The sequence below is a fragment of the Daphnia magna genome, linkage group LG4 (genome assembly GCF_020631705.1).
Source record: "Daphnia magna isolate NIES linkage group LG4, ASM2063170v1.1, whole genome shotgun sequence".
Taxonomy (NCBI): Eukaryota; Metazoa; Arthropoda; class Branchiopoda; order Diplostraca; family Daphniidae; genus Daphnia; species Daphnia magna.
Window position 1 is genome coordinate 6126123 of NC_059185.1, and position 27003 is coordinate 6153125.

At 34.9% G+C, this 27003-nt stretch overlaps 1 protein-coding gene and 1 long non-coding RNA gene across 5 annotated transcripts in view; both read left to right on the plus strand.

Moving 5' to 3' along the window:
* LOC116922116 overlaps positions 1–23196 on the plus strand; it is a 39048-nt gene extending 15852 nt beyond the window's left edge. For 2 of the 4 annotated variants that reach the window (XM_045173216.1, XM_045173219.1), the window contains 4 exons: positions 13731–13893; positions 15606–15761; positions 15970–16083; positions 16522–16796. In XM_045173216.1, coding sequence (XP_045029151.1) covers positions 13731–13893; positions 15606–15761; positions 15970–16083; positions 16522–16671 — 583 coding nt within the window. In that variant the 3' untranslated portion in view covers positions 16672–16796. Of the gene's footprint in view, positions 1–13730; positions 13894–15605; positions 15762–15969; positions 16084–16521; positions 16797–22607 lie in introns of those variants that run through there. The other 2 variants (XM_045173218.1, XM_045173217.1) reach the window with 2 other exon arrangements.
* On the plus strand, positions 12092–13535 carry LOC123471590. Its single transcript, XR_006646396.1, has 2 exons — positions 12092–13340; positions 13404–13535. It is a non-coding gene; the product is annotated as an uncharacterized LOC123471590 (long non-coding RNA).
* Positions 23197–27003: the final 3807 nt, after the last annotated feature.

Consider the following 27003-nt stretch of genomic DNA (forward strand, 5'->3'; position numbering starts at 1 on the left):
TTCTAACAACCACAATCCACGTTGTACAGGATACCATAATGTAGAGAAGGATGGGGGTACACTGAACAATTAAAATGATTTTTGTTTAACCAAACTCAAGAATGCCTAAGTTCGGCTAAGAAGCAAATAGTTTTATAGCTTATTACGTCAGCTAGGACTGATTTTTTGGGATGAGTTGTGTAATGTTTAATACATGGAAACAGTAAAAAAGTAGGCCCAGCACTTAAAACGATTCCATTCCCAAAATGGGATTGAGTATTCTGCTTAAAATATCCTGGGCTGTGATACAATGGTGCATGTATTCGACAAGTACAAGAACCTACAAAGAGAAGAATTTTTGCAGAGACTATTACTTATCTTTAACATTATTTTTGCCAAAATAATGTACTTTTCCAAGAACTAGAGCTGACAAGTGTATAGTATATTAGTAGTGTGTGTACTAGTAGTGACAATATCACGGACTATTATAAGTTTTTGTTTAAAATCTTCTCCTTGGTATCACTTCCGGTGGTAGCCGGTGAAATAGGACGGAAACAAAAAACAAAAAACAAAAAAAAAAAAAACTGGAAAAATAGAACTGGGAATAAAAGGACTTATTTTTTAAAATATTTAGGACAGCCCTTTGTCTCCATGGAGTTAGACTCTTAAGAGTTATACTCTTATACCTATTAGGAGGATGAGCCTCCAAACTGATAGGCAAGATGGGAGGAAAAAGTTTGAAAAAGTGTGTCGGCTTATATATAGTTAAGTCCTTCAGCGTTGAAGAAATTTCAGCGTTGATCTGTTTCTTGCTTCTAAAAGAAATGTGCAATGCTTGAAAATGAAAAAGCGTGAATCGTCCTTGCCTCTTAATAAAATAAAATAATCATACCAAGATTTAGATTTTTTAGTAGTTTTCTAGCCAAGGCATGTAATGTACTAAATAATTTAATAAAATTAAAGGCTAGGTTATTTATATGTGAAGAAAAACTAATGTATTTGTGGGAATACTAAACTGTCACTTGATGATCAATAATTATTTACATTGGTGAAATTTGGTAAATTCAATGGACTATTAACAATTTTAATAATATAAGGCACCATTTTTGAACAAACTACTACTAGAGTGAAACTGCCAATTTTGTTTGTTGTTTCATCGAACACAAGAAAAAACTTGATGCTCATTGACGTACTTCTCTCTTTACTGTTTTCTTGATGTGACTTAATTAAGAAATAGTCTTGGATTGGACGTCCCCAAGATTTTTAAAACTTGAATTAAGATTTTTTAAAAAATAGTGATCAAACGAAAGTCGAGTCAAATCCAATTTTGACGCTGAGGGTCAGACAGCTCCATTACAGCCAATCGGGGTCGAACCCCAATTATACTCTCTAAGAAATATGTCGGGAAAAAATTCCGAGATTACATTTCGGTACATTTTTACCGATATACTTGTGGGTTTTTCACAGATTTTACCGCCAAAATCTCTACAATATGATTTTTGAAAGGCTAAGAAAAATATCCGATAATCATGATAGGTTCCCTCTTTTTTATAAATATAGGGATTAACCGAAATAGTCAGGTTTAAAAAAATCAGCTTACTCATCGACAAGTTTGCTGTTATGCGATATGCGTCGCACATTTTATAGAATTACTCTATGCGATATAAATAGGTTCAGATGTACACTATTCTTCCGTTTTCCCCGAATTACGATCTTATTTTTCGTAATTGTTCCTTATTATTCGCACTTTTTAGAAGTGTTATGATTTATGCGGTGGATCTTTTAAATGACCTATGGAATAATCGACGCTTATCGATTCGTAAAAAAAATGAAATATATAAAATATTAAGATGAGAAGTTTAAATAAAAAATATTTTTGATTGAACTTTTTTTTCATAGCAATTCGCCAATATCCAGTATAGAGTAAGCGAACAATTTTGTTCTTAAAAAACAGCTACAAATTTGTCATATTATTTGGTTTTTGATTTTTTGGTGTGGTAATTTTTATATATTTCAAAAGCTTTAGTAAATGCGGTCATTTTGCACTAAAATGAATTGGTTTTTGTTAGGTTGTTGAATTTTAAATAATTTTCCAATCTTTTCCCATGTCGTAATAGGGCAAACAAAATTTTTCCCTATTGCTTGTACAGTATCCTGCACAAAAATCCGAACACTGATTTAATTTTTTAAAGCCACCTATTGGCGGGGTAGCGGGTTTTTTGTTTTTTTTAAAGGGGGAGGGTAGACGGGGTAATGGACAGGACAGGGCAGGGTTGGGTAAGTCTAGACATTTAAAAAAATGCCTTAAGGTATTACGCTTTAAGGCAAGTTACAGGTCAGGACATTTTTGCAACCCCCAGGGTGGTGTGTCTTTTTAAACGACAGTTGGAAATTTAGGGCTTGGGCTTGGTAATGTTGCTTACCGAAACAATTTAGCTTATGTTCCAGCTGCCTGTGTATGTTTACGTCGTTGTCAATGGCGTAGTTGTATCCTTTCTGAATGTGATGCTGGAGGTCGGTGTTCGAATCCAGATGAGGTGATGAATTATTGTGGTGACCTTCCGAGAAATTCTCCTTCATATATAAAACAAGTTTTCATCGAGCAATATGTGCTTTTTTTGTTTATTAAATAACTTAAAAAATAATAATTCACTTCGTTCTAAAAAAATTAATATTCCCAGCACATTCGAATGAAGAATATTATAGAGATACGAAATATTTCGCAATTCATTATCGGAAATCGAACGCTGATTTACGGCATCGCATCCAGATGCTCTACACATATGCCATCGGTATCGACATAATTGTGCAAAGGCAGCTCTCTAATTTATTTTGGGTAAGGAATATTACACAACCTAAATCCAACATTTCCAACTGTCGTTTAAAAAAAACACATCCCCCTGGGGGTTGCAAAAATGTCCCGACTTGTTACTTGCCTTAAAGCGTAATACCTTAAGGCATACAAAAAAAAAATTCTAGACTTACCCAACCCTGCACTATGTGTCCATCACCTCGTCTACCCTCCCTCTTAAAGAAAAACAAACAAAAACCCTTTACCCCGCCAATAAGTGGCTTTAAAAAATTAAATCTCTGTTCGGATTTTTGTGCAGGATACTGTACCTTAGATCACCTTTAATGCTGCTCATTTTAAAGAAGGTTATAGACAATTTTACGGGCTATCTTTACCACTAAGTAGACTTTTTAAAAATATATAGTAATCCCCAGATTTCTTTAAAAGCCATCGTAATGGTGGGTGAAAGTCAGATGAATACACTTCAGGCTTTATGTTCGACTATTTCTGCTGGTAGATTATGGTTCATTTTTCAGTATGTTGAAACTAAAATACGGTTCAAGGTTGTCATCTATCTCTCATATTTTTATTCTTCATATTTAGAACTGATAAGGTCGTTGATAGAGAAAATAGCAGAGGCTTACCGACATTCTTTAAATAAGTACTCCTCGTCCCAATCAAGTATCCGCAAGCTACTTGATGAGCGTTACCATGGTTTCCTTGACTAGTCAGTAACAGTCGATTAGTTTATTACTAATGACTAGCTAAAGTATCGTTCACACGACAGCTCTTTTCTGCGTATTGCGTACAACGTATTACGTTTTTCGTTCACGTTTTTCCTATGTAAATTTCATTTCGTTTTTTACGAACCGAAATTTACGTTAAAATCTTCGTAGTCTGTTCACACTACAGCACTCTGCAGTCTGCACTTACGTAAGTCGGTTTTTAACATTAATTTAAACTTTCACTTTCTACTCATAGATGTAGTGTTTGTCAATTTGAGTACTTGTTAATAATATCAACATCAAAGAATAGAATAGAATAGCAGAATTTAAAAGTGAGATAACAGAAGTAAACAGTGGCGAGATTTAAGGTATAAGAACAGACTATAAACAGCAATAATACTAAAAAATACAAAAGAATGAAGACAAGCATGTTAGATTTTGACTACGTAGTGCGTAAAGCCACGTTCAGACTCGCCTTTTGGCGTTTTACGTACTACGTATAACGTTTTTCCCTTGAGTTCGTAGCTGGGAACGGAGGGTGTTCGCCAACGCTCTACGTAGTACGTAATACGTAAACTCAAACGTAGTCAAAACAGTTAAAACTGAGCGTACGTAAAAATGAGATTGATCTCATTTTTACATAAGTTTTGGGTTCTACGCACTACTGTTTTACGCTTGTTACATTCTTTTGTTTTTTCAGGTTTTCTCTCCTGTTTATTCATTCTGGGATATGTCAGGTGTAGAATTGTAAATTTAATAATAAATTTTTTTTTTTTTTTTTTTAAAAAAAAAATATTAAAAAAAAAAAAAAAAAAAAAAAAACTAACAAATTCAAGTCGCCCCACAAAAAACCCCAATAAAGAAAATCAAAAAGTAAATATTATTTCATGAAATCTTTTGCAACTATTTTGGTTTATTGCTTATTTATTTTAGGTCTTCAAGAAATTGGTCAGAAGAAGAACGTTTCGTCCTCAGAACTTTTATCAATAAATATAACAAAGAGCTACAACAGGTACAAAATTTACGCAGACGCTAGAATCTCCGCAGAATCTAGCCTACTCTACTAAATTTGACAGTGTAGTCTGAACAGTCTACGAACACATTTACGTAAATATGGCTCCGTAAAAAACGCAGCGAAATTTACGACGTACAAACGTAAACTTTTAACGTTATACGTTATACGTTATACTGTAGAAAAGATGTAGTCTGAACGATACTTAAAACGTTCAAAATTTTTAAAAAAAAAAACTACGTAGTTACGTTTTCACTTCGTTTTCACTCTGTTTTGGTTTTTTGATTTACGTACCAGGGTTGTGTGTGAACACTTTGCCGTTTCGACAAACGCAATTCGTAACGAAAAAAAAAAAAAAAAAAAAAAAAATATATGTCGACTTCTTCACACTAAACGTGGCCCAAACTAATCAAGTCTTGACTAGTCGATAACCATCGACTATTTCAAGCATCGACTGGTCTAGGATTAAAGACGAATCGATAAACGTTGATTATTTCATAGATTATTTCTGAGATACGTCGCATCATCTAGATCTTAAACATACATTTCTAAAAGATGCATTTTTATTGATGCTTATGAACCGCAAACGTTTTCCTATTTCCTTCTACACTGCAATATTTAGTGCGAATTATCGTTGCTTTAAAAAATTGGCTTTATTGTTGTCTGGATTTGCTAACTGCGATAGACTAGTCTATAATAGCCGACTTCACCCATTGAAAAAGCCGCAGGTTCGATTCATCTTCATGATAGACTAGTCATGCGCGGTTATGTTGTTAGAACTCAAATAAAGGTAGGCAGTCTCAAATCTCAATTTTATTCCACCAAAGGCAAATACAACATTCCCCCATACGCCTAAAACGCATGACAGTGGTGAAAATTGCAAGCGTCTCTGGTGGGATAAAATTCTGATTTGGGACTAACTACCACGATTTTAACCAAACTATTACGGTTAATCCATAAATAAAATTTCGGGAGGACGCATATAACCTCTCTCACTCTATATAAAATAGAGTGAGGGAGGGGGGAACGTGAAACCATGAAGTACAGTATGTTAAAAAAAAAATCCGATCACCCTTTTCAAATAAAAAAATATATTCCCTATTGTCAAATAGCACAATTGCATCGAGTTTTAGGCCAAATTGAAGCACATGGTAAAATGTGGAAAAACCATGTAAGAAATTGCCATGGAAACCAGACATCCATCAGTGAGCTCGCATCCTTACATCAGTGTGTGCTGGGAATACTTGCCGTTAGGCATAGTAAAGAATTTTACAAAGTTTTCCCATTTTTTTAACTCTACTTACAGTACCCACCAAACGATTAGGTACATCCCCGTTTTTTTTGTGCATTCTTATGGCGCTACGGGTCTCAGGAAAACTTAAATATCTTTTTACTGGTAAGGACAAAATTTTTTTTTCCTTTTTCCTCTATCAGAAGAGAAAGTGATCTAAAAGTTATCTTAACATGAAAAAATTGTAGGAGTTACACCCAGGGCGCTAAAGTATCGTTCACATGATTAGGTACAGTATCCTGCACAAAAATCCGAACACTGATTTAATTTTTTAAAGCCACCAATTGGCGGGGTAGCGGGTTTTTTGTTTTTTTTTAAAGGGGGAGGGTAGACGGGGTAATGGACAGGACAGGGCAGGGTTGGGTAAGTCTAGACATTTAAAAAAATGCCTTATGGTATTACGCTTTAAAGCAAGTTACAGGTCAGGACATTTTTGCAACCCCCAGGGTGGTGTGTTTTTTTTAACGACAGTTGGAAATTTAGGGCTTGGGCTTGGTAATGTTGCTTACCGAAACAATTTAGCTTATGTTCCAGCTGCCTTTGTATGTTTACGTCGTTGTCAATGGCGTAGTTGTATCCTTTCTGAATGTGATGCTGGAGGTCGGTGTTCGAATCCAGATGAGGTGATGAATTATTGTGGTGACCTTACGAGAAATTCTCCTTCATATATAAAACAAGTTTTCATGGAGCAATATGTGCTTTTTTTGTTTATTAAATAACTTAAAAAATAATAATTCACTTCGTTCTGAAAAAATTAATATTCCCAGCACATTCGAATGAAGAATATTATAGAGATACGAAATATTTCGCAATTCATTATCGGAAATCGAACACTGATTTACGGCATCGCATCCAGATGCTCTACACATATGACATCGGTATCGAAATAATTGTGCAAAGGCAGCTCTCTAATTTATTTTGGGAAAGGAATATTACACAACCTAAATCCAACATTTCCAACTGTCGTTTTAAAAAAACACATCACCCTGGGGGTTGCAAAAATGTCCCGACTTGTTACTTGACTTAAAGCGTAATACCTTAAGGCATACAAAAAAAAATTCTAGACTTACCCAACCCTGCACTATGTGTCCATCACCTCGTCTACCCTCCCTCTTAAAGAAAAACAAACAAAAACCCTTTACCCCGCCAATAAGTGGCTTTAAAAAATTAAATCCGTGTTCAGATTTTTGTGCAGGATACTGTACACCATTTTTCTCCCCATAAACGCCATGTTAATACCGGCGTTTCCAAAAATATAAATCAAATACTTCAAAACATCCTTAAATTAATTTTTTTATGCTGAACGACGCGTTTTTCTTTACTCTATAATAAGAATATGGTGCATGTTTTTGAATTATTTGAACTAAAAAGTGCTTCCCTATCCCCCAAAGTTGTTACACTGAAATGTTTTACAGAGAAAATTAAGATTTGTGCTTGCGCCACCAGGGGCACTGAAATCAATTTCAAGTGCTCAGATTTAGTTTTCTTTAAACACAGCTAGATTATTCGTATAAAAAAATTTAAAAAAAAATTAATTTTATCATAAGAAGAATGAATTTAATCTGTTTTGATTGTTGCTGTAATGTATAACAACAACTAAAAGAATGTCTGTGAATTTGTTGTTATACATTACGGCAACAATCAAAACAGATAAAATACTTTCTTCTTATGATAAAAAAATCAATTATTTTTAATTTTATTTTTTTTAATACAAAAAATCTAGCTGTGTTTAACGAAAAAAATCTGAGCACTTGAAATTGATCCCAGCCCCCCTGGTGGCGCAAGCACAAATCATTATTTTCTCTGTAAAACATTTCAGTGTAACAACTTTGGGGTATAGGGAAGGAGTTTTTTAGTTCAAATAATTCAAAAACATGCACTATATTCTAATAGAGTAAAGAAAAACGCGTCGTTTGGCATAAAAAAATTAATTTTAGGATGTTTTGAAGTATTTGATTTATATTTTTGGAAACGCCGGTATTAACATGGCGTTTATGGGGAGATAAGTGGTGTACCTAATCATGTAAACGATACTTTAGCGCCCTGGGTGTAACTTCTACAATTTTTTCATGTTAAGATAACTTTTAGAGCACTTTTTCTCCTGATAGAGGAAAAAAAGGAAAAAAATTTAGTCCTTATCAGTAAAAAGATATTCAAGTTTTCCTAAGACCCGTAGCGCCATAAGAATGCACTAAAAAAACGGGGGTGTACCTAATCGTTTGGTGGGTACTGTATCTACGCGAGACAGAGAGTTAATTAATGGAAATCTCGTTTCTATGGCATCCAGACATTTATTTTAGGCGGATCTGCTCAGCTCCCAAAACAAAAGAATACTTTAATTATATCATTATTAAATTATAATAATATAATTTAAATTACTATTTATTAAAAATTTTTTACTGAAATAAAATAATATATAATTTCTATTTGTGAATATTAGACTTATTTATTATAATAGTAAATTATTAGACAATTTTTTGTTTTGAAATGTTTTTATTAAAAGAATACTTAATAAGTCACTACTATAATTAATATATTTAATATACATTATTAATAGAGCAGTAAAACATCCTGCATTGCGCGTTTTCCACAAATGCGAAAATCTCATTTGTGTCCAAGTTGGTCTGCTGCGGCTGCAGCGTCTTATGGAGAAACCATCTTCTTCGCGTTAAAAATTAAGTTTTCATAACTATAATTTAGATTTCCCCCTTTTCTTCCTAGCAGTGGGTACCCTATTCATCTTTTCATTTCCCAATATTTTTTTCTAGCTCCAGTTCTATCTACTTTATTTTTATTTTATTTTTGTTTGTAAGTTGCTCGTCTCTTTTAGCCGAAGAATTTCGTTTGCTGCCAGAAATTCGTCTGCTACAAGGGGATGAACAACAAACCATTCACAAACAATAGCTAAATAAAAATAAACCAGATAGAACTAGGGCTAGAAAAAAAATTGGGAAATGAAAAAATGAATAGGGTACCCTCTGCTAGGAAGAAAAGGGGGAAAATCTTAATTATATTTATGAAAACTTATTTTTTAACATGAAGAAGTTGGTTTCTCCATAAGACGCTGCAGCCGCAGCAGACCAACTTGGACACAAATGAGATTTTCGCATTTGTGGAGAACGTGCAACGTAGGATGTTTTACTGCTCTATTCCAATTGTTATTTTTTAATAAATTGTGATATTATATAATATTATTTTAATTTAATAATGATATAATTAAAGTATTATCTCGTTTTTGTTGGTTAAGCAAATCCGCCTACAACAAATGTTTGGTTGCCATAGAAACGAAACTTCCATTCCTTTTAGTCTGTCTCGCGTTGACCAGTAGAGTAGAAAATGATAAAACTTTGTAAAATTCTTGGCTATGCCTAACGGCAAGTATTCCCAGCACACACTGATGTAAGGATGCGAGCTAACTAATAGTTGTCTCGTTTCCATGGTAATTTCTTACATGGTTTTTCTACATTTTACCATGTGCTTCAATTTCTCCTAAAATTCGATGCAATTGTGCTATTTGGCAATAGGGGGCATTTTTATTTGAAAAGGGTGGTCGGATTTTTTTGGAACATACTGTACATCAGGAGTCGTAACAGGGGTAATTTTTGCATTGGAGAGCTTTAAGCTGCGCATGTTAAGCTCCCTAGATGGCGTTGTGGCTGTTTGGTCTGGAATTTGAAGGAAGAAAATAGAGCAAGTGATTGACGCGTACCCCCTCCCTATTTGTGAACGCACTCTTGCGGATTTCGCCATGTTTGTTACGAGTCCGTTTTTCCTCTGAGGAATCCTTATAGGGAAAAAAGGGGATCGCAAAAAAAAAATTGTGAAACCTTCCCAATTTACCAAAGGATACTAGCAATAATTTTGTGTTAAAGGTAAATGAACTAGCTACATTTTAATATTAAATTAAGGGTATTTAATTCTAGAAAACAGCTAAATTTTAATGTTTAACGGTATTGTTTACAATTTTCATTGTCTTAGGCCCTGGGTATGATGACACCCTTTTACAACGCAGCTCATTTTTCCTTACACATAGTGTAAACAATACCGTTAAACATTAAAATTTAGCTGTTTTCTAGAATTAAATACCCTTAGTTTAATATTAAAATGTAGCTAGTTCATTTACCTTTAACACAAAATTATTGCTAGTATCCCTTGGTAAATTGGGAAGGTTTCACTAATTTTTTGTTGCGATCCCCTTTTTTCCCTATAAGGATTCCTCAGAGGAAAAACGGACTCGTAACAAACATGGCGAAATCCGCAAGAGTGCGTTCACAAATAGGGAGGGGGTACGCGTCAATCACTTGCTCTATAAAGGGAACAAAGGTAGTCATTTTGAATTTTGTCTGCTATGTTTTTGTTCGGTGACGAAGTTCAACATTGGTCTGCTTCCTGCTATTCCTTACCTGTAAATTCCAGACCGACAACCCGCCACGCCATCTAGGGAGCTTAACATGCAGAGCTTAAGTTGTTTTGCAGGCGTTACAACTCCTAATGTACACTCGTCTCCATAAACATCCGACGTAGGGCTCGGCCCCGTGTCCCATGGGTAGGTATTTGGGCGAATAAGTAGGTCTTTTCGGCAAAAAAATTGGATCCGGTGGGTAACGGTTCCTAAGACTTTGTGCCCGCTACCTACCCGGGTACCATGTGGGTAACACAATTTCGAAAACCGTTTCCATCACCCGGGTTCAAAACCCGGTTATCCCCGATTTCCTACCCGATTACCCGAGTTTTTCCATGAACTCAAGTGACGCCCTTTGAATTTCCCGCCACAAAAAATTTGTTTTTGCTACCCTCCCTTTTAATTTCACTTGGGGCTTTGCAAGCCGCCATTTTCCAAGATGGCGGTGGGTATACCCGGTTTCCCCATCAAATCCGCCCAGCCTACCCACTTTGGCAAATAGACTACCCGGATCGCTCATGGGCAACTTTTTTTGGCGACGAACCGCGGGTAAACCGGGTTTTTGAGAACCGGGGCCGAGCCCTAATCCGACGTTACCCAAACGGCGGGAAATATTTTAATACCGCTGCAATTATTCTTGACACTGAATATCATTGAAGCAGCATGTAAAAATTCCTTTTTTGGCTCTGCCACTGCAATGATATTCAGTGTCAAGAATAATTGCAGCGGTATTAAAATATTTCCCGCCGTTTGGGTACGTCGGATATTTATGGAGACGGGTGTACTTCATGGTCAAACTAACATTCTTTCTAGTGTGTACTGTATTGCCATATTGTGGCTTTACTAGGTCAAAAAAAAACCACCACGTGAAGAATACACTAAAAAAACGAATAAATCTTTCGGAGATTGTTTCATATATATTAATGCCTTTTATGTGTTGTCAGTGGTTTGTTGTTTTATAAATATAGGTGTTTCTATTAGTAAATTGCTTCTCGGATCAACAGGTAGGGGAGAGTGGGGCTAGTTGGCAGTAGGGCAAGTTTGCAATTCCTAATTTAGAAGAATTGTGTGAAAGAGGTTTTATTGAAATAATTCATAGTCAAAGATGTTTATCGTGCGCACATTTGTGCAAAGTTTTATAAATTTATCCCAAATAGTTTAGGAAATAGAAAATAATGAAATTTTTTGCGTCAAATCCACAATAGTTGCGTGCTTGGTATTCATCAATTTTATCTTTTCTTGGTATGCATATAATTTTTAAAAAATATTAGTTTTATAGAAAATTCTGTCCTCTATTGAACTGTAACAATGGATTTGCTTTAATCAATTATAAAGGAGTAATAAAAATTTTTTTTAAAACAAACCCCGGGTTGGGGCAAGTTGATACATTGCAACATGGGGCATGTCGGCATAGGCATTATACATGCATATGTATAGTACATGGCCTGTCAAAATGTCAGGGAATTGTAAGTCGAATGTTTGCTATAGATATGACTTATGGTGAACAGTGGTATGCATTAGAGGCCACAATTTGGCACATTTTAGGTGTTTCACTTGATACGATGTTCACCTGTGAAATGTTTGCCTGAATTATGTATATTATTTTTTATTTTTTGCATTTAAGGCTATTAATCTTTATGTAAGTTATCACAACTTATTTCTGAGTTTCCCACTCTAAAATAACTATAGGATTTTTGTTTATTGTAATGTTATTCTAGTTTGTTTACAACATCAACATTTCACTGAAATCCGTATTTGAAATACATGGGGCCAACTTACCCCACTACCACTGCCAACTTACCCCGTTAGTGGGGCATGTAGGCAAATTTTTTTTAGCTTTTTGAACGTTGATTTCGATATGAATTCTTCAACGTAGATCAAATTAAAAAATAGCACGAGAAAGCTGGTTATCTGAGCTTTCTTTTACAATTTTTTGGGTGTCAAAATATGAAAAATTTAAGAAACCAGAGAAGAAATTAAAAAAATTGTACCAACTAGCCCCACCCTCCCCTACTAGCGACTCTCAGGGCTTATTGCATTACCTGTTATTTTATACGAAAGATTACTGAAATATACTAATTTTTCAGAAATGATCAAAATCAATATAGGTTTATTTTAGTTTTTACAATAATGCATCTTTGACCTTCTGTCTGTGTAGAACAATGACCATTATAGGCTGCTTGTTTGTTGTTATGTTGTTGTTGTCTACTTCTATTCTTTTATTGCATTTTACTACTTTAAAAAGTTGAAACTCTATCAGCCAATTGATTTTCAAGACAACGTTTCATGAAAAAACGTATGTAGAAAAATTTACACATAAGAAAAAGGAAAAAAAAATGCCCGACTTATTTCTACAATATGTAATTTTTCACAAAATTCAGTACTACTCGATGCCTCTTCAGATTTTTATTGGAGTTGGCGGCCACTTTAGCAATGTAAATCTATGTGCGTAAAGCTGTGTGTTATACGTTGTTACCTGTGTCTACCTTGTCCTATAATTTCCATTGCACGTCATCAACGTAACGACAGCTGAGCTCCTTCTTATATAATCCACTTCTAAATTATCCTGACAATGGCCCCAGTCTTCATCAATGTTTACCATCTAACGTAGTTCATGCAAATTTGGCATTCGTTTGAATGACAGCTTTAAAAATAATCTTTTTATGCTCCCTATCTATGAACAATGACACGTGGATAAAAAAAGTCTTTTCCATGTCTATCCTTAAACCCTCATAGAGGTGCCAACCTGAGCAAAAAAAATGTGTAAAACGAGTAAAAGTCTAAGACATTAGAAATAGAACGATTGTTTCTACTCTCTTTAAGGAGCTGAATTGTAGAAAATTTTTCCGTCGCCCTTTAGGTCTTTCTTGAGAAACATTTAAAACACAATGTTTCAGCGAGATTGGCAACGCCACTCGTCATGAGAGCACTTGATGCAAAATATTCTGGAAATTTCAAATTGAGGTTTCAGGGTTGCTATAACGTCAGAAGGCTACAATGTCTACTATCCAAGAAAGTTTCAAAGAAAAGCAATATTTTGTGAATTTTTGGTGATTTTCTTGATATCACCAATCAAGTGGAGAAAACAGTAATGTTTCATAACTTTTACATTACTGTCTTGCCTTAGAAACTGTAATCATGTATGATTTCAAAAAATAAGAATGGGAGATTTTTTTTACTAAAAGAGTATTTTAAAATTTAAGATGCAATAGCCCAAACATCCATTATCACACAAAAAAACTGAAGCATGAAAGAAGATCACACGAATTCTAGACTGATGTGGGTGCCAAAAATAACAAAAAAAAAAAGCCTGCGGTCAATCAACCTAATGAATGCGCGAAGAAAAACAGATAGCATTTCTGTTTTTTACTGATATTTTGAACTTTCGGAATAAATTCACATTAAATAGTTTGAAAAATATATTTCAAATTTCTTTATTGATTTCAAATTTTCAAAAAATGTCTTTAAAAAATTTGTAATATTACTAGACGTTTTTAAAAAACGGTTTTAAAGAAGATGATTTTTTAAAGCAGAACTACTGGTAATGGGTTGTTCCTGAACGGTGGCGTGAAAAGCACGGGAGCCGATCCTGACGAAGAAGATGTACTGAACCCTAGGCAAGACGAAATAGATCGATTTAACAGTTCAATTCATGTTGAAAGTGGGAAACGAGTATTCAGCTATTTCTGGAAGGTATTTATTTAATTTTAGACTAATTTCTTTCGCTTTTAAATAGTTCATGATATAATTTCATCGAAATGCAATTTTGGTTTCATTAAAGATTTTTGAAATCAATTGTCAACGTTTAATTTTGTTTTCAACTAAAACGTCCAGTTTTTATACGGTGGCAGTCCATAAATCATGTAATGTAAATGTTGTAGGAACAGTTTGGCTTTGTAACAGGGGGAATGGAAGGGTTGGAAAGATGTGACGCTGTTATAAAATAGACTTGTATTTTTACTGCAATCTTCTGGCAAAAAAAATTCTAAAATTTAAAAAATTTTTACTAACTCGGTAAAACAATATACGACTATTCTCCTGAGTGGCAAGTCCCAATTGACCTTTAAAATAAAAGGAATTAGACTGGTGTTTCAAAGCATATCTTTCCAAATTTTATTGATTGCAAAATTCTTTTCTACTAACATCCCTAACAGATCATTTTTCTGAAAGACATGGAAGGAAGAAGCTGACAAAAACTGCCCTTAACTGCTCCAATTAGTTTTTTTTTTGCCTAAACACAGAGGGGGTACGTACAGTACCCTCCCAAAATAATATACACTTCGCCGTTTTTCGGCCGTTTTAACACGGCCTCTTATGACGCAACGTCTCCTCGTTTTTTTACAGAATTTCCATAAGAATTATGCAATAAAAAAAAATTGGCATACTCATCGAAGTCTTTGCTTTCGTGTTATGTTTTGCGCATACATAAGTGTTAAACCCTGAATGGTATTTGTGCATTCAGATTTCCCCCTTTTCCCCGTTTTGCGCCGCCATTACTTTAGTAGGGGTTAACAAAAAAATTGTCCTTTTTTATTTCACGCATAACTTTTTTATTTGAATCGCACGAAGTTCTAGTTTTTTTCTCGCATTAAGAATAATTACTTATTCTTAATGCGATTAAAAGGTTTATTAGTATAACTGAAAAAATCTTAGCATCATTTTGTCCCTAAAAATAATGCGTTGTAGGAACACAATTTGTTTTCTAAACTCTTACATCCCAAATTTTTATACACTTGACCGTTTTTTTAACGTGGGATCTTATGGCGCTACGTCCTCCCTGTTTTTTTCTTTGCGTGTCAACCGTAAGAGCTAATTTAAATTTTTTAAATCAAAACACTTATCGATGAGGTTTCTTTCACGTAAAATGTGGCGTCTGGATGTACCTATAAAATCGTGAACGTTGTATGTGCATTCCGGGGCATAAAATTTCACCGTTTCGTCCATTTCGCGCCGTCATTATTTTGTTAGCAAAACTCGCAAGAATGGCAATTTCTTTCGTTCAAAAGTTGTTTGTTATTGATCGCGGAAACTTCTAATAATTTAGTTATTTTATTTCTTAGTTAATATATTCCCTCTGGCTTTTACTGTTTTCCACTAGCCAAATTTTTTCTCAATCCATAGAAATTATTTCATGGTGGGTGTATTTTGAATTAGACAAAAATTGTAAACAATTTGAGGAGAGTGGAGATGCCACATGCACCTTTAGTGGTTTGAATAACATTTCTAGTACATTCACCATGATATAAAGTCTTTGGATTAATCTTGCGCTTTTATTTAATTTGACTTTGGTGTAGTTAACTAAACTATATCTCAGTTTATACGCTGATTTTCAATTCTCTGAATTATGTGTATTGTTAATATTTTACATACGATATAAATTAAGCGCAACTTGTTTTCTGACGCAGGTCACTGACATGGAATACAAATTAAAGAGTTGGGGACCTCGCCGTTCTCTGCGTTCACCAAGTTTCTACATTTTTGAGTACGGTTATATGATGTACATGAGATTGTTTCCCCGACAAAACGGCCAAAATGTTTACACTCATGTTGGCTTAACTAAGGTTTGTATTTTTCCTTTTTAAAAGTTTTTTTATCGCTTTACTTTTTTTGTACCTGATTCTTTTTTAACATTACACGTAAAAAAAATAATCTTCTAAAAATTCAATTTAGAAAGGTTTCACAAACTAAAAAATTTCAGTTTTCATCTTCTTTAACATCGAAAACATCAATGTCCTGTATTTGGTTTTAATACTTTTTTTCGTTTACCAGGGAGATTACGACGAGGCATTAGAATGGCCGTTTATTTTGAAACATCGTGTATCTATTCTTGACCAAGCATCTCCTCCTTTTCAAGACATTGTTTCAAGAGTTTGGGACCCAAAGGTAATTAGTAAATCATGCAAAGCTAACTACTTGGTTTTCAAGGGCAGCATTATAGCGCATAGGGAACTTCATGCATTTATTCATATCCCAACAGAAATATCATTCAGTTTGGCGCATTAAAAATATATTTCCCAGAAATTACAATTTTTTACAATGTGTCTCCGTTGTTAGAATTATGCCTAGGAAAAAAACGTTTCTTTTAGGAAATTCTATTATTTGCCAAGGAATTTGTTATTTAAATAGAAATTTTTCTTCCTCTTTTTAAAAAACATTAATAACAATTAACCTAATAATATGAAAATATGGAATACTTGCAACTAAAGTAATACGCCTATGAAAAAATGTAAATTTTGAGTTTCGGTTGGAGCTCCATTTGTTTTTATAATACGGTAACAGCAACAAATATTAGATCAAGTCAACAAAAAAGTATTGTTCTAGATTTTGTGTTCCGGGTGGAACTGGAAACGACCAGTAACCGGGGATAACCATGAATGTGTCGGATTGGGGTTTCCCACTGAAGATCTACGAGGCCAAAGCTTTCTTCGGGAAGATTCTGTGCTAATCAAATTAACTGTATTCCTCGATTGATTTCGAAGGATTCATTTACCAATGACCCCTTTGTGTTGTAGTCGGAGATCTTCAGCTCTGAATATTTAAGCAAATTTTCTGCTATTCTTAAGGTCTTCATATCAAATACATGTATTAAAAATTGAGAGAAATTTATCAAGAATTATAAGAAAAGGATTTTAAATTTTTATGATATCTTCCACGGTGAGGTAGCTTGTTATCTTTAAATCTGCTGTGAATTTCATTCACTACATCAGTATCCATGAAATTACACTGGTAAATTCATACTCATCCATATCGGTTTAGAATTCTTTGTATCTAGATCTTCCCAAAGCAGCGCTGTAAGTGCCACTTGTTTGGAAGTTCCCAATAGATGAACCCTCACCCTTTCAGGACTCTTTTAGCTCTCGTGTAATCAAGACATTATGTCTTCTCCTCCTTCCCCTAGTGATTCAGAATTGCGCCTTTGTCCCCTGCGCTTTGCTTCTGTGGCCCGTGATCGTGCTTGTCGTGTTGTAAGAGCACCGTCTATTGATTATCGATTCATTCACCATTTCGACAACTGTTGAGCATTCGGCGGGGACTTTTATTGTTGTGTCGGAGTCAACGACTCGTCTAATTCGCAAATTGATTGTGCAAGGTTTTGCCAAGAACAAATGCAAATCTCTTTGTTATGAGTATGCTGCTTCCTCTGATGGTAATGTTGAATTGTTATTGAAATGCGAAGAAATTTGCTGGATGCAGTGGTGGTCCTCTTCAAAAACGGTATGGGAACCGCAACTTTAACGGTGAAGGCAGTCATGTGTAACGAAACGCCAAGCAAAGCCCCTTCTTGCCCTATTTTTTTTTGTTTAATTAGACTAAGACCTTATTTCTTAAATTCTCTTCTTCTAGTTCTCAGACTTTCTAGAAAATATAACAAACGGGGAGAACAAGTCTCGGCACGCCCGTTATAAATTGAAACTTTTACGATTTGTCAAAAGCCGTCCAAAACGACCTTAACCTGCCATCGCTAAAAATAGATATATTTTTTTCTGTTGGGAATTGCCCGAAACGGCCCGAAACAGCCCGGCCTATTTTTTAAAATCGTCCAAATTCGTCCGATACCGCTCGAATTTGTCCACTTATACCTTAACATTGTCCTGTATGTCCCCCACGGGATGATGACTGACATATAAAAAGCCACCACAAACTCCCAAAGGAAAGTCAGATCTACTCTGCCTGTTCCGTGTGCCAACTTAGGCCTCTGCCGCTTTCCCGCCGAGCCTGCTACCGTAACTCTTGCAAACCACAGAATAAGTACCCCTTAGGTAATCACTAAGTAGCTGTTTGACTCTTACTTTATTACGTTTATGCCTTGAAGTTATTACCCATTGGTAACATTTAAGTCTCATGAATCTTCTTTCCTCAATGTATGAACTTGTTTAAGTATTTTGCGGGTACCTGTTGCAAGTTGGTTTATAATACACGGCTTTTTAATTTATTGCGTGCGTGTTGTTTTATGCTTGCTTAGTATACATGATATTGTAAGTAAAGACGCCGCATTAAATTTAACTTTTCCGTATTGGACACAACATAACAACGTCGTGTACTCCTTTACATCTGGTGGCAGCGGTTTTCGAGCTCACTTACACTGTCGTTGTGTACTGGTGTTAAGCCTAAGACAAGACGTATACCTTTTTTTTCAACAGCCAACTAAGACTGAAAATATGTCTATCGAGTCAATGGAAATATTACCAATCTCAGCTAATGTTGCTGAACATGGCTCCTTGTTGCCCGAAAGGAAAACGAGCTTTAAAAAAAGGCCATCTCATTTTACTTTGAACACTGTATCCTTGACTCAAGTGGATAGACCTAAGACTCTTTTATCTGACACGCAGTCAAACCTAACTAGAATAACCAAAACGTCATTTATAAAAAAAATTGCTATTTTTTCCCGTCTAGAAAACCGTAATGTAATGTAACGTAATGTATAACAACAAATTCACAGACATTCTTTTAGTTGTTGTTATACATTACAGCAACAATCAAAACAGATTGAATTCATTCTTCTTATGATAAATTAAATTTCTTTAAATTTTTTTTTATACGAATAATCTAGCTGTGTTCAAAGAAAAAAAATCTGAGCACTTGAAATTGATCCCAGTGGTGGCACAAGCACAAATCATAATTTTCTCTGTAAAACATTTCAGTGTAACAACTTTGGGGTATAGGGAAGTATTTTTTTACTTCAAATAATTCAAAAACATGCACTATATCCTAATAGAGTAAAAAAAAACGCGTCGTTCGGCATAAAAAAATTTATTTAAGGATGTTTTGAAGTATTTTATTTATATTCTTGGAAACGCCGGTATTAACATGGCGTTTATTGGGAGAAAAGTGGTGTACCTAATCATGTGAACGATACTTTAGACCCCTGGGTGTAACTTCTAAAATTTTTTCATGCTAAGAAAACTTTTAGAGCACTTTCTCTTCTGATAGAGGAAAAAAGAAAAAAAAAATGTCCTTATCAGTAAAAAGATATTCAAGTTTTACTAAGACCCGTAGCGCCATAAGAATGCACTAAAAAAACGGGGGTGTACCTAATCGTTTTGTGGGTACTGTATATATAGGCAATTTTGTAAATGCTAGGAACTAAAACAAAAAATATCAGATTGTTGTATAAAAGAATTATAATATGGCACACACTTTACCGAGAAATGGTCCCCTGGGTGGATTAGAATTCTCTTGTCAGCTTATAAGCTTAGTATCTACAAATCAAGAGTTTGTTTTCATGAAGTAAATGTCAGAAATCGAGTTTAAATCAGAAACAGATGTAGACCGCTAGTATAAAATAGTATCTACATGCCAAGAGTTTGTTTCCATGAAGTAAATTTCAGAGATTGAGTTTAATTCAGAAACAGATGTAGACCGCTAATATAAAACGAGCACAACATGGTTTAGTAGGTACCGTATCCTCCACAAAAAAGAGGCACCCCCCCAGTAGCCCAAAAATAAAAATTCCAAATGAGAGCTAGATGGCATAGTTTTTAATTGAAATACAAACAAAAAAAGCATGCACTTTTTTTGTTTGTTTTGACTGAAATTGCCATGATTTCGTATTTAGCAAATTTGGAAAACGGAGAAATTGAAAAAGTCGGGGAAGGCTAACCTTTTGTTACCTATCCCCCACCCGACTTTTTCCCAATTTTCCGTTTTTCATATTTTCTCGCGACATGAAAACTTATTGGAAACCATGGCAACCATTTGAAGCTGTGTGATTTCGACGGACGGGAAAGATTCCCGAAACAAAGAAGAAGATTTTGCCCATGCACAGACCGCTTGGCAACATCTTACTGAAAAAGACGCTTATCGTAAAAATTTAGCGAATGACAAAAAGACTTCAATTATGCTTTGAAGCTAACGGCTGGTGGAAGAAAAATTAAACATATTTCATTTGTCAGTTTGTTTAATTTAAATAAATCCTCTTTTCAAAAAAAATTGTTTTAATTTTTTCTTGGATTTATTTTCGAAATGCTATAATTTTTTTCGTCTTTTAAAATCGTCTGTCACCAATAAGTTTTCATTTTGCGAGAAAATATGGAAAACGGAAAACTTGAGAAAAAAGTCGGGATGGGGGAAAGGTAACAATTCAGAGGTTAGCCTTTCCCCGACTTTTTTCTCAATTTCTCCGTTTTCCAAATTTTGCTCGCAGCAAAAAATACTGAAATCATGGCAACCGCCTCGCTTTTGCAGTCAAAACAAACAAAAAAAAAGTTGCATGCTTTTTTTTGTTTGTATTTTGCAATTAAAAACTATGCCATCTAGCGCTCATTAGGAATTTTTATTTTTTGGGCTACTGGGGGGGTGCCTCTTTTTTGTGGAGGATACTGTACGTCTCCCAGGTTTTCTCAAATAGATGAGGTTGCAATACAAGAGCAAGGTGATAGTCTAGTCATCACCTCACGTTTCTGTATCTTCCCAGAGGGAGGATTCGCCCTAGGGTATACGATACATAATTCTTCGGTGCTAAAAACATAAAGTGAAAAATATATTTCTTTTTGTGATATATCTCTAAAGTATCTCCAGGTCAAGAATTCGTTTCCCTGGAGGAAATTTCAAAATTAATTTTTTTAACAGAAACGAATGTAAACGGCAAAAAAAAAACAATAAAAAAAAACAAATGCGCTTCAAAACAAAACTATCAAAATATTGCGACAGAATCTAAATTGGGACATTAAAGAAAAAAAAAAAGTGATTAGGAAAAAAAAAGAATAAAAAAAAAATTTACGAATTAAAATAAAAAGTTAACTTCTATCGACACCGAAAAGAAACAATCTTTTCAACTTTGACCTTATTACATGGGCTAAGGCCAATAAGAATTGAAACGATGGGTAAAAGAAATGTTGCATTCAAATGCAATGGCGTTCCACTGAATGGACATGGTAAATTTAGTTGTTAAAACAGAGAGCTTTGCTTCGAAGCAATCAAAGGATGCTCAATAATTTTTACGGAAAGAGTTTCATTTCCACTTTAAAGAATCGATGGAACTTTGGACAAGCTCTACGGAAAAACTTTTTATAACGTTTAATCTTACCACAGACAATAGAAAATTCAAGCTTGAAGAATAATCTAGAGCCCAACCTTGAGTACAGGAAAAAAATTTTTGAATTAGCTAAGAATACAATTAATTGGTGAACCATCCCAAAAGATGGATGAGTCACATTCAAAGAGTTGTCTGAAAACCAAAATGGAAACAATCATACACACACACAAAATGAGACAGAGCAAATAATAATACTAAAAAATAAATAAAACTAAAACCAAACCAAAACAAAACAAAAATCAATGAGAACAAACAAAACCAAACAAAACAAAACAAAAAAATTATAATAAAAAAATAAAATAATAATAACAATAATAATAATACCATGATAGATAGTTACAAAAGAAACCGATGGAAACCAATCTAAAAGTAAAAGTATAACTGTTGCGGTGTTTTCTGGGTACACCCTACTAATACTGCACATACTCCCGAGAGTCCGTACCCCCAATGATATAGGATGCACCCGATAATCGCTGATGATATTTGCATTAAAATTATAGTTGATACGCTAACCCTAAGCTCGTCTAGCGTCTTCCCCTTCTCCTTGCTCTATATCACCCTTACTCATTCTGCCTTTACCCAACTTCCACCCCGTAAGATTTTTGTAGTACACATATCCCGGAGAAACGACCCAGGCAGCAATATGGTGCGCCCTCTATGATATTTCCCCCCCTTCTATTCATAGAGCCATCTGGTACTCCCTGGTATTGCCTCTTCCCACTCCTACGATGAACGAAAAACCAGCCTGCCATATGTCCATAATAACCCTGCGTAACACGACTGTCACGTAGACTGTTCCTCACCCCTTCATACCATATGATGCTTCCGATAAAAACAGATAAGACTCCAACAGCCATACGATTCAATAGGCTACACTATCAGCCATTCGTATACTACAACCCACCCAGCCCCACTACTTACCCCTCTGCACGCTCCCGCAAAAGCGAAACGCTTTTCTTCGTGTATACCCCCCCGATAAACGAACTCCCACCACAATCACCTCCCTTCCCCCACAATAATAAAGCCGGATACAAACAGCGTATGCAAACGTACAGTATGTTGCAAAGAAATCTGTCAAATAAGGCCATAGGATTTTTATGTTTTATTTTCAGCACATTGGCCGCAAGATGGCTTGCTTTGACAGCGACGTTTTCCGCATAGCATAGTTCTGCAGAATCTTACCTACTGCAGCAGACGGTTTTAACCAAATGTCAATTGTCAAATTGAAAACGTAAAACGTCAAAAATAAATGTTGTCCCAAGGTGTTCTTGTTAAAAGAAATTGTTAGATAGCAATACACTGTGAATTTTACAAATGTGTAAAAACTTTGAAATTAAAATTTTTATCTTTATTTCCTTTTGTATTGTTTTAGGTAATAGGAGCTGTAAAAAATAGGGAATATAAAAACATCACAATCAAGCCTCCGTGTAGTTTGCGTTTTCTGATATCTTAACAAAAGGAAATGTCTATCCACAAAAAAATCCTCAAGAGTGTAAAGATATACTTGCTACAAGTTTAAATAATCCTTTTACAATTCATACACGCTAAGGCTAGATCTGCAGTGATGCAATAATATATACACCAGATAAAGCGGAGCGGTGCTATGATGTAACTACAACCTTCCCTGCTAGCTCGCTTACATCTCAACAACGCATTCTCGCTATCCATGTTGGACGATTGGATATACACTTTGGTCATCCATCGTACGTGGAGTATCCGTCTTAATGTCATATGTCTCTACGTCGAAATGCTACGTTTATAGGATATCCAAATTGATAAAATGTGGACGTATTTGAATATCAAAATTGACCGCAGTGGATGTCGTAAGCATAAAATCCGGATGTAGCTGAGACGCTGTTTGTCCATGTTTTGGACTGCCTCCCCTACATCCATTTTAGACAAAATTTGTACATTCAAAATTCATTGAAATTGAAATAAAGAATGCCAAGAATTTAATTTAATAACCTTGGTATTTTTCAGTTAGAAATAAATACATACATACAGTCGCGGCTGTAAGTTTCTTTACATGTAGCTCAAAAACCCGCCCTTTTACTGTGTATTGGCGGATGGTATATGCCTATGGCAGAGGTTTTCTTAGATTTGTGGGAGGAGCCTATTTTGAGGGGTAAGTGAGGACACTAGGGTGGGTGGTGAGGGACGTCCTCCGTTTTCGCCTTAAAATTCATTTTAAAAATTTGTAAAAATTGAAATAGCGTCCCACTGCATAGACTCTATAAGTTAATAAATGTTTCAATTTGATTATTGTGTTAATAAAAATTTTTTCTTATATGATAAAAAAACCCTTATTACAAGATAGGTGGGGTTTGGGCTTATTGTAATCGATTAATATGCTGAATAATCGATTGCTTGTTATCATTGTAAGGAACAGTAATGGCGTCATGAGCTCGGTGATGAGTGATGGGCTTGAAGACCAAACCCGCCCACTAATGTCCCATTTTAGTCAAAAACAGCTGTCCCGATTTCCCGATAAAGACTATTTTTTTAAAACGTTAATATTATCTACAGTAATTGATCGAAAATTATAATTTTTTAACGATAAAGAAATGATTAAGCTTCCTTTCCATATTAAATTTACATGCCATTTGCGATTATTTTTTTCTAGAAACATTAAATGGCGGAGACAAAATTAACTAAAAAAACCGTTTTTTTTAGTTTTGTTAATAACTGATACAGTTATTGACAAAACTCAACCAAATTTCATGCCAAAGTAGATTGTATGTATCTAAATAACATACTAAAAAAATTCTTAATTTTATTAAAATCTACTATTTTTCCCCCTACTGTCCCTCTTGACCCGGTGTCCCGGCATACTCCAGTCTCCCCTACCAAAGTTTTTAATAGTAGGTCTTCTTTTACGTTTAGGTCTACCCTCCTTATTCACAGCTGATGCCTCATCATCTTGTGAAACTTGAGTGTCGAAGTAAGATTTGGTTTCAGCCAACTTGGCCCTAGCTTCTGTGTACGTCTCTCCGATGTTAACAAATAATATTTTATTCATATTAAGAAACTTGATGTATGAAGTTTAGTTACCACAGGTTAATTTGATGGTTCCTTGATACTTGGTCCAAGTTTTTGTAATTGGTGCTCTTTTCATGACCAAAGGCAGAGCATTCTTGGAATTAGGGTAGTAGCAGAACCCATTTGACACCCAAATATCTGGTACAACTGCGACTTGTATTTATTTCACCTTCTTGTTAAGAACCGTGACATTCACGGTTAGGTCTACAAGGTGAAACTTGCCCTGTGACAAAAAAAAAAGACCAGTATTGATCCCATATAGCACATTTCTGCCGTCGGATGTCCGAATCATGGCCGAACATCCGTTAGATATCCATGTACTCAATGGGTAGTTCCAGGGATGTCCGTCGGCTAGTCACCTTGGAAGTGCAATGGATGTGCGGAAATTATATTCTACGGACCTCCTTTCAACAGCCAAGAAGATTTTCAATTGTTTCATTTAAGGATCGGCCTCGAGCAAATCGGGGCGCTTTTTTGCAAATCGGGTTTCTCATTTCGGGCCATCGAGGCGTGGCTCAGGGTGGAAAATTCTTCTCCCCGAATTCAATTGGGGTTTGCAAATCAATTGGATTGCAATCAATCGATTCATCAATGCAAAAAACATTATCGATTGACTGTTTCACCCGATCGATCCGATAACAACCCCGATAATAGCTCGTTCTACCCGCTTGCCCAGATTTTTACTCTGAAACCGAAAGAACAGCCTTTTTTTTAAATTGCGTCGGGACAACGGGTTAATCTCAAATTTTTCCCCGCACCGCCCCGGTTGAAAAAGTGGCACCTCAATTCAACCCTGAATGCACTTTATCGGTGCGGGGCGGTTAACTCGATTAGAACTAATTGGGACCGATCACTAAGTTTCATTATTAATTGTAAAAATTTCTTTGTTTCCAAAAGGGGAGAACTTAACCATGTTCCAATTTTTCCCTTGAACTCATTTTTATTTTAAGTCCAGCATTTAATACGAAAAATTAAAAAAATTAAGGAGTAATTATCTATTTGCCGGATGGTTTATTTAAAAATTTATTACAAAAAATGAATTAAATATATGTTAGTCGTGATTTTGTTTGCACAGGCTTTCCGTTTAGCTTACGGGAACCAAGCCATTGGAAATTAACTTACAGAAAATTAATATTTTTCGGCATTTAATAATATTCAAAGCAAGTATACTTATGATAGGATTTTAATTTCAAATAATAAAAAACTACTTTAAACTTAATAAATCATGCTGAAGTTTAAAATTCAAAAAATATTTAGCATAAATTGTTTAATTGCAATTTATACACTTCAGGTTTAACCTAAGTTCGACATCATCTAGACTTCTTAAAAATCCTGTATGTGATTTGTTATCGAAAAAAACTCAAGTGTTTTACAACAATTCGATTGTACTGTTTGAAAACGATATTTTACGTATCTGTAGATTGGAACAGTGGAATAATATTCGACTGTGTTGCGGGAGACCCACGTTCTAATCCTGATATAGCCTAATATTTTTTGAAGATTAGAGGTCCAATACATGTCATATTTATAGCCAAATGAAAGCCCGTTCGGATATCCTTAGAATGTCCGACGGCGTTGTTGAGGGCGGTCAAAACCAAAAAAAATACATCCATAGGACATCCAAATCGGATATCAGGCTGTCCGGAGGATATAAAAAAAATGTACTCAACATTCGACCCCGACATCTGTCGGACATCCGACGGACTGCATTGTGTTATGTAGGATACATATACAGGAATAATTGACAACAGATTTACGTTATAAATGTATGCGGCATATCATAAAAATTACTTACACTACTTTGAGAATCCATCTTTCGAAAAATTGTGGATAAGAATAACCAGTTCAAGAATTAAGAAGATTGTAGGAAGAGCAAATCTACGAGCGAAAATGAACACGCGACCACTCGACTACTTTGAAACAATTGTCTGCTAACGCGTCTAGACGCAAACAAGTGACGGCGGTGAAACTAAGAAGCTATTTTAAGCTTTACATTCCATTTAGTTCCAAAAAAATATATAATCTTTTAAATATCTGAAATTTAAAACAAATTGGGATAATTAATTAATAATAAGAACAAAAATTCGTGTAAATAAAGACTTAAGACTATTCTCGGTTAGAGCAGCCACAATGTCAATGGCATTTCGCTCGTTCATTTCTTTTTTACGACCAGACGAAAAACTGTCCATTGAATTTTCCACGCTGTCTGGAGTAACAATGGCTGATTGCAAAGGAGATGGTCGTACTGTTCGGACTAAGAAAACACAAGTAGGATACCGTCAAACACTGAAACGTACCAAAAAATACAGAAAATAATATATTGATGGATTGCTTTGTAAGTAATTTCGATCATAAAAAGAAAAAGAAAAATAGTAGGCTATATTTAAACAATATTATTTGTTCGTAATATAGAATGGCATTTCATGGCTGAACTAATGCTGTAATACTTATTTTATTTATCTCTTTAATTATAGGGATTCAAAATTTAGATAATTTTGAAACTCATCATGAGGCAACTGGCTTCACTGTAGTGATGTGACGTTAACTTTAACGGATAACGTGAAAATTACGTTAACGGACGTTTTTTGGGTCCGTTAATTTAACGCAATAACTTAACGTTTTGAAAATTAGTAGACGTTATTTTTGACGTTATTTCCTTTTTTTTAAGCTTAAAAATACAGTGTTGTCAAAAAAATTTTATTACTCTGCTTTAAAAAAGGCTGAGTTGT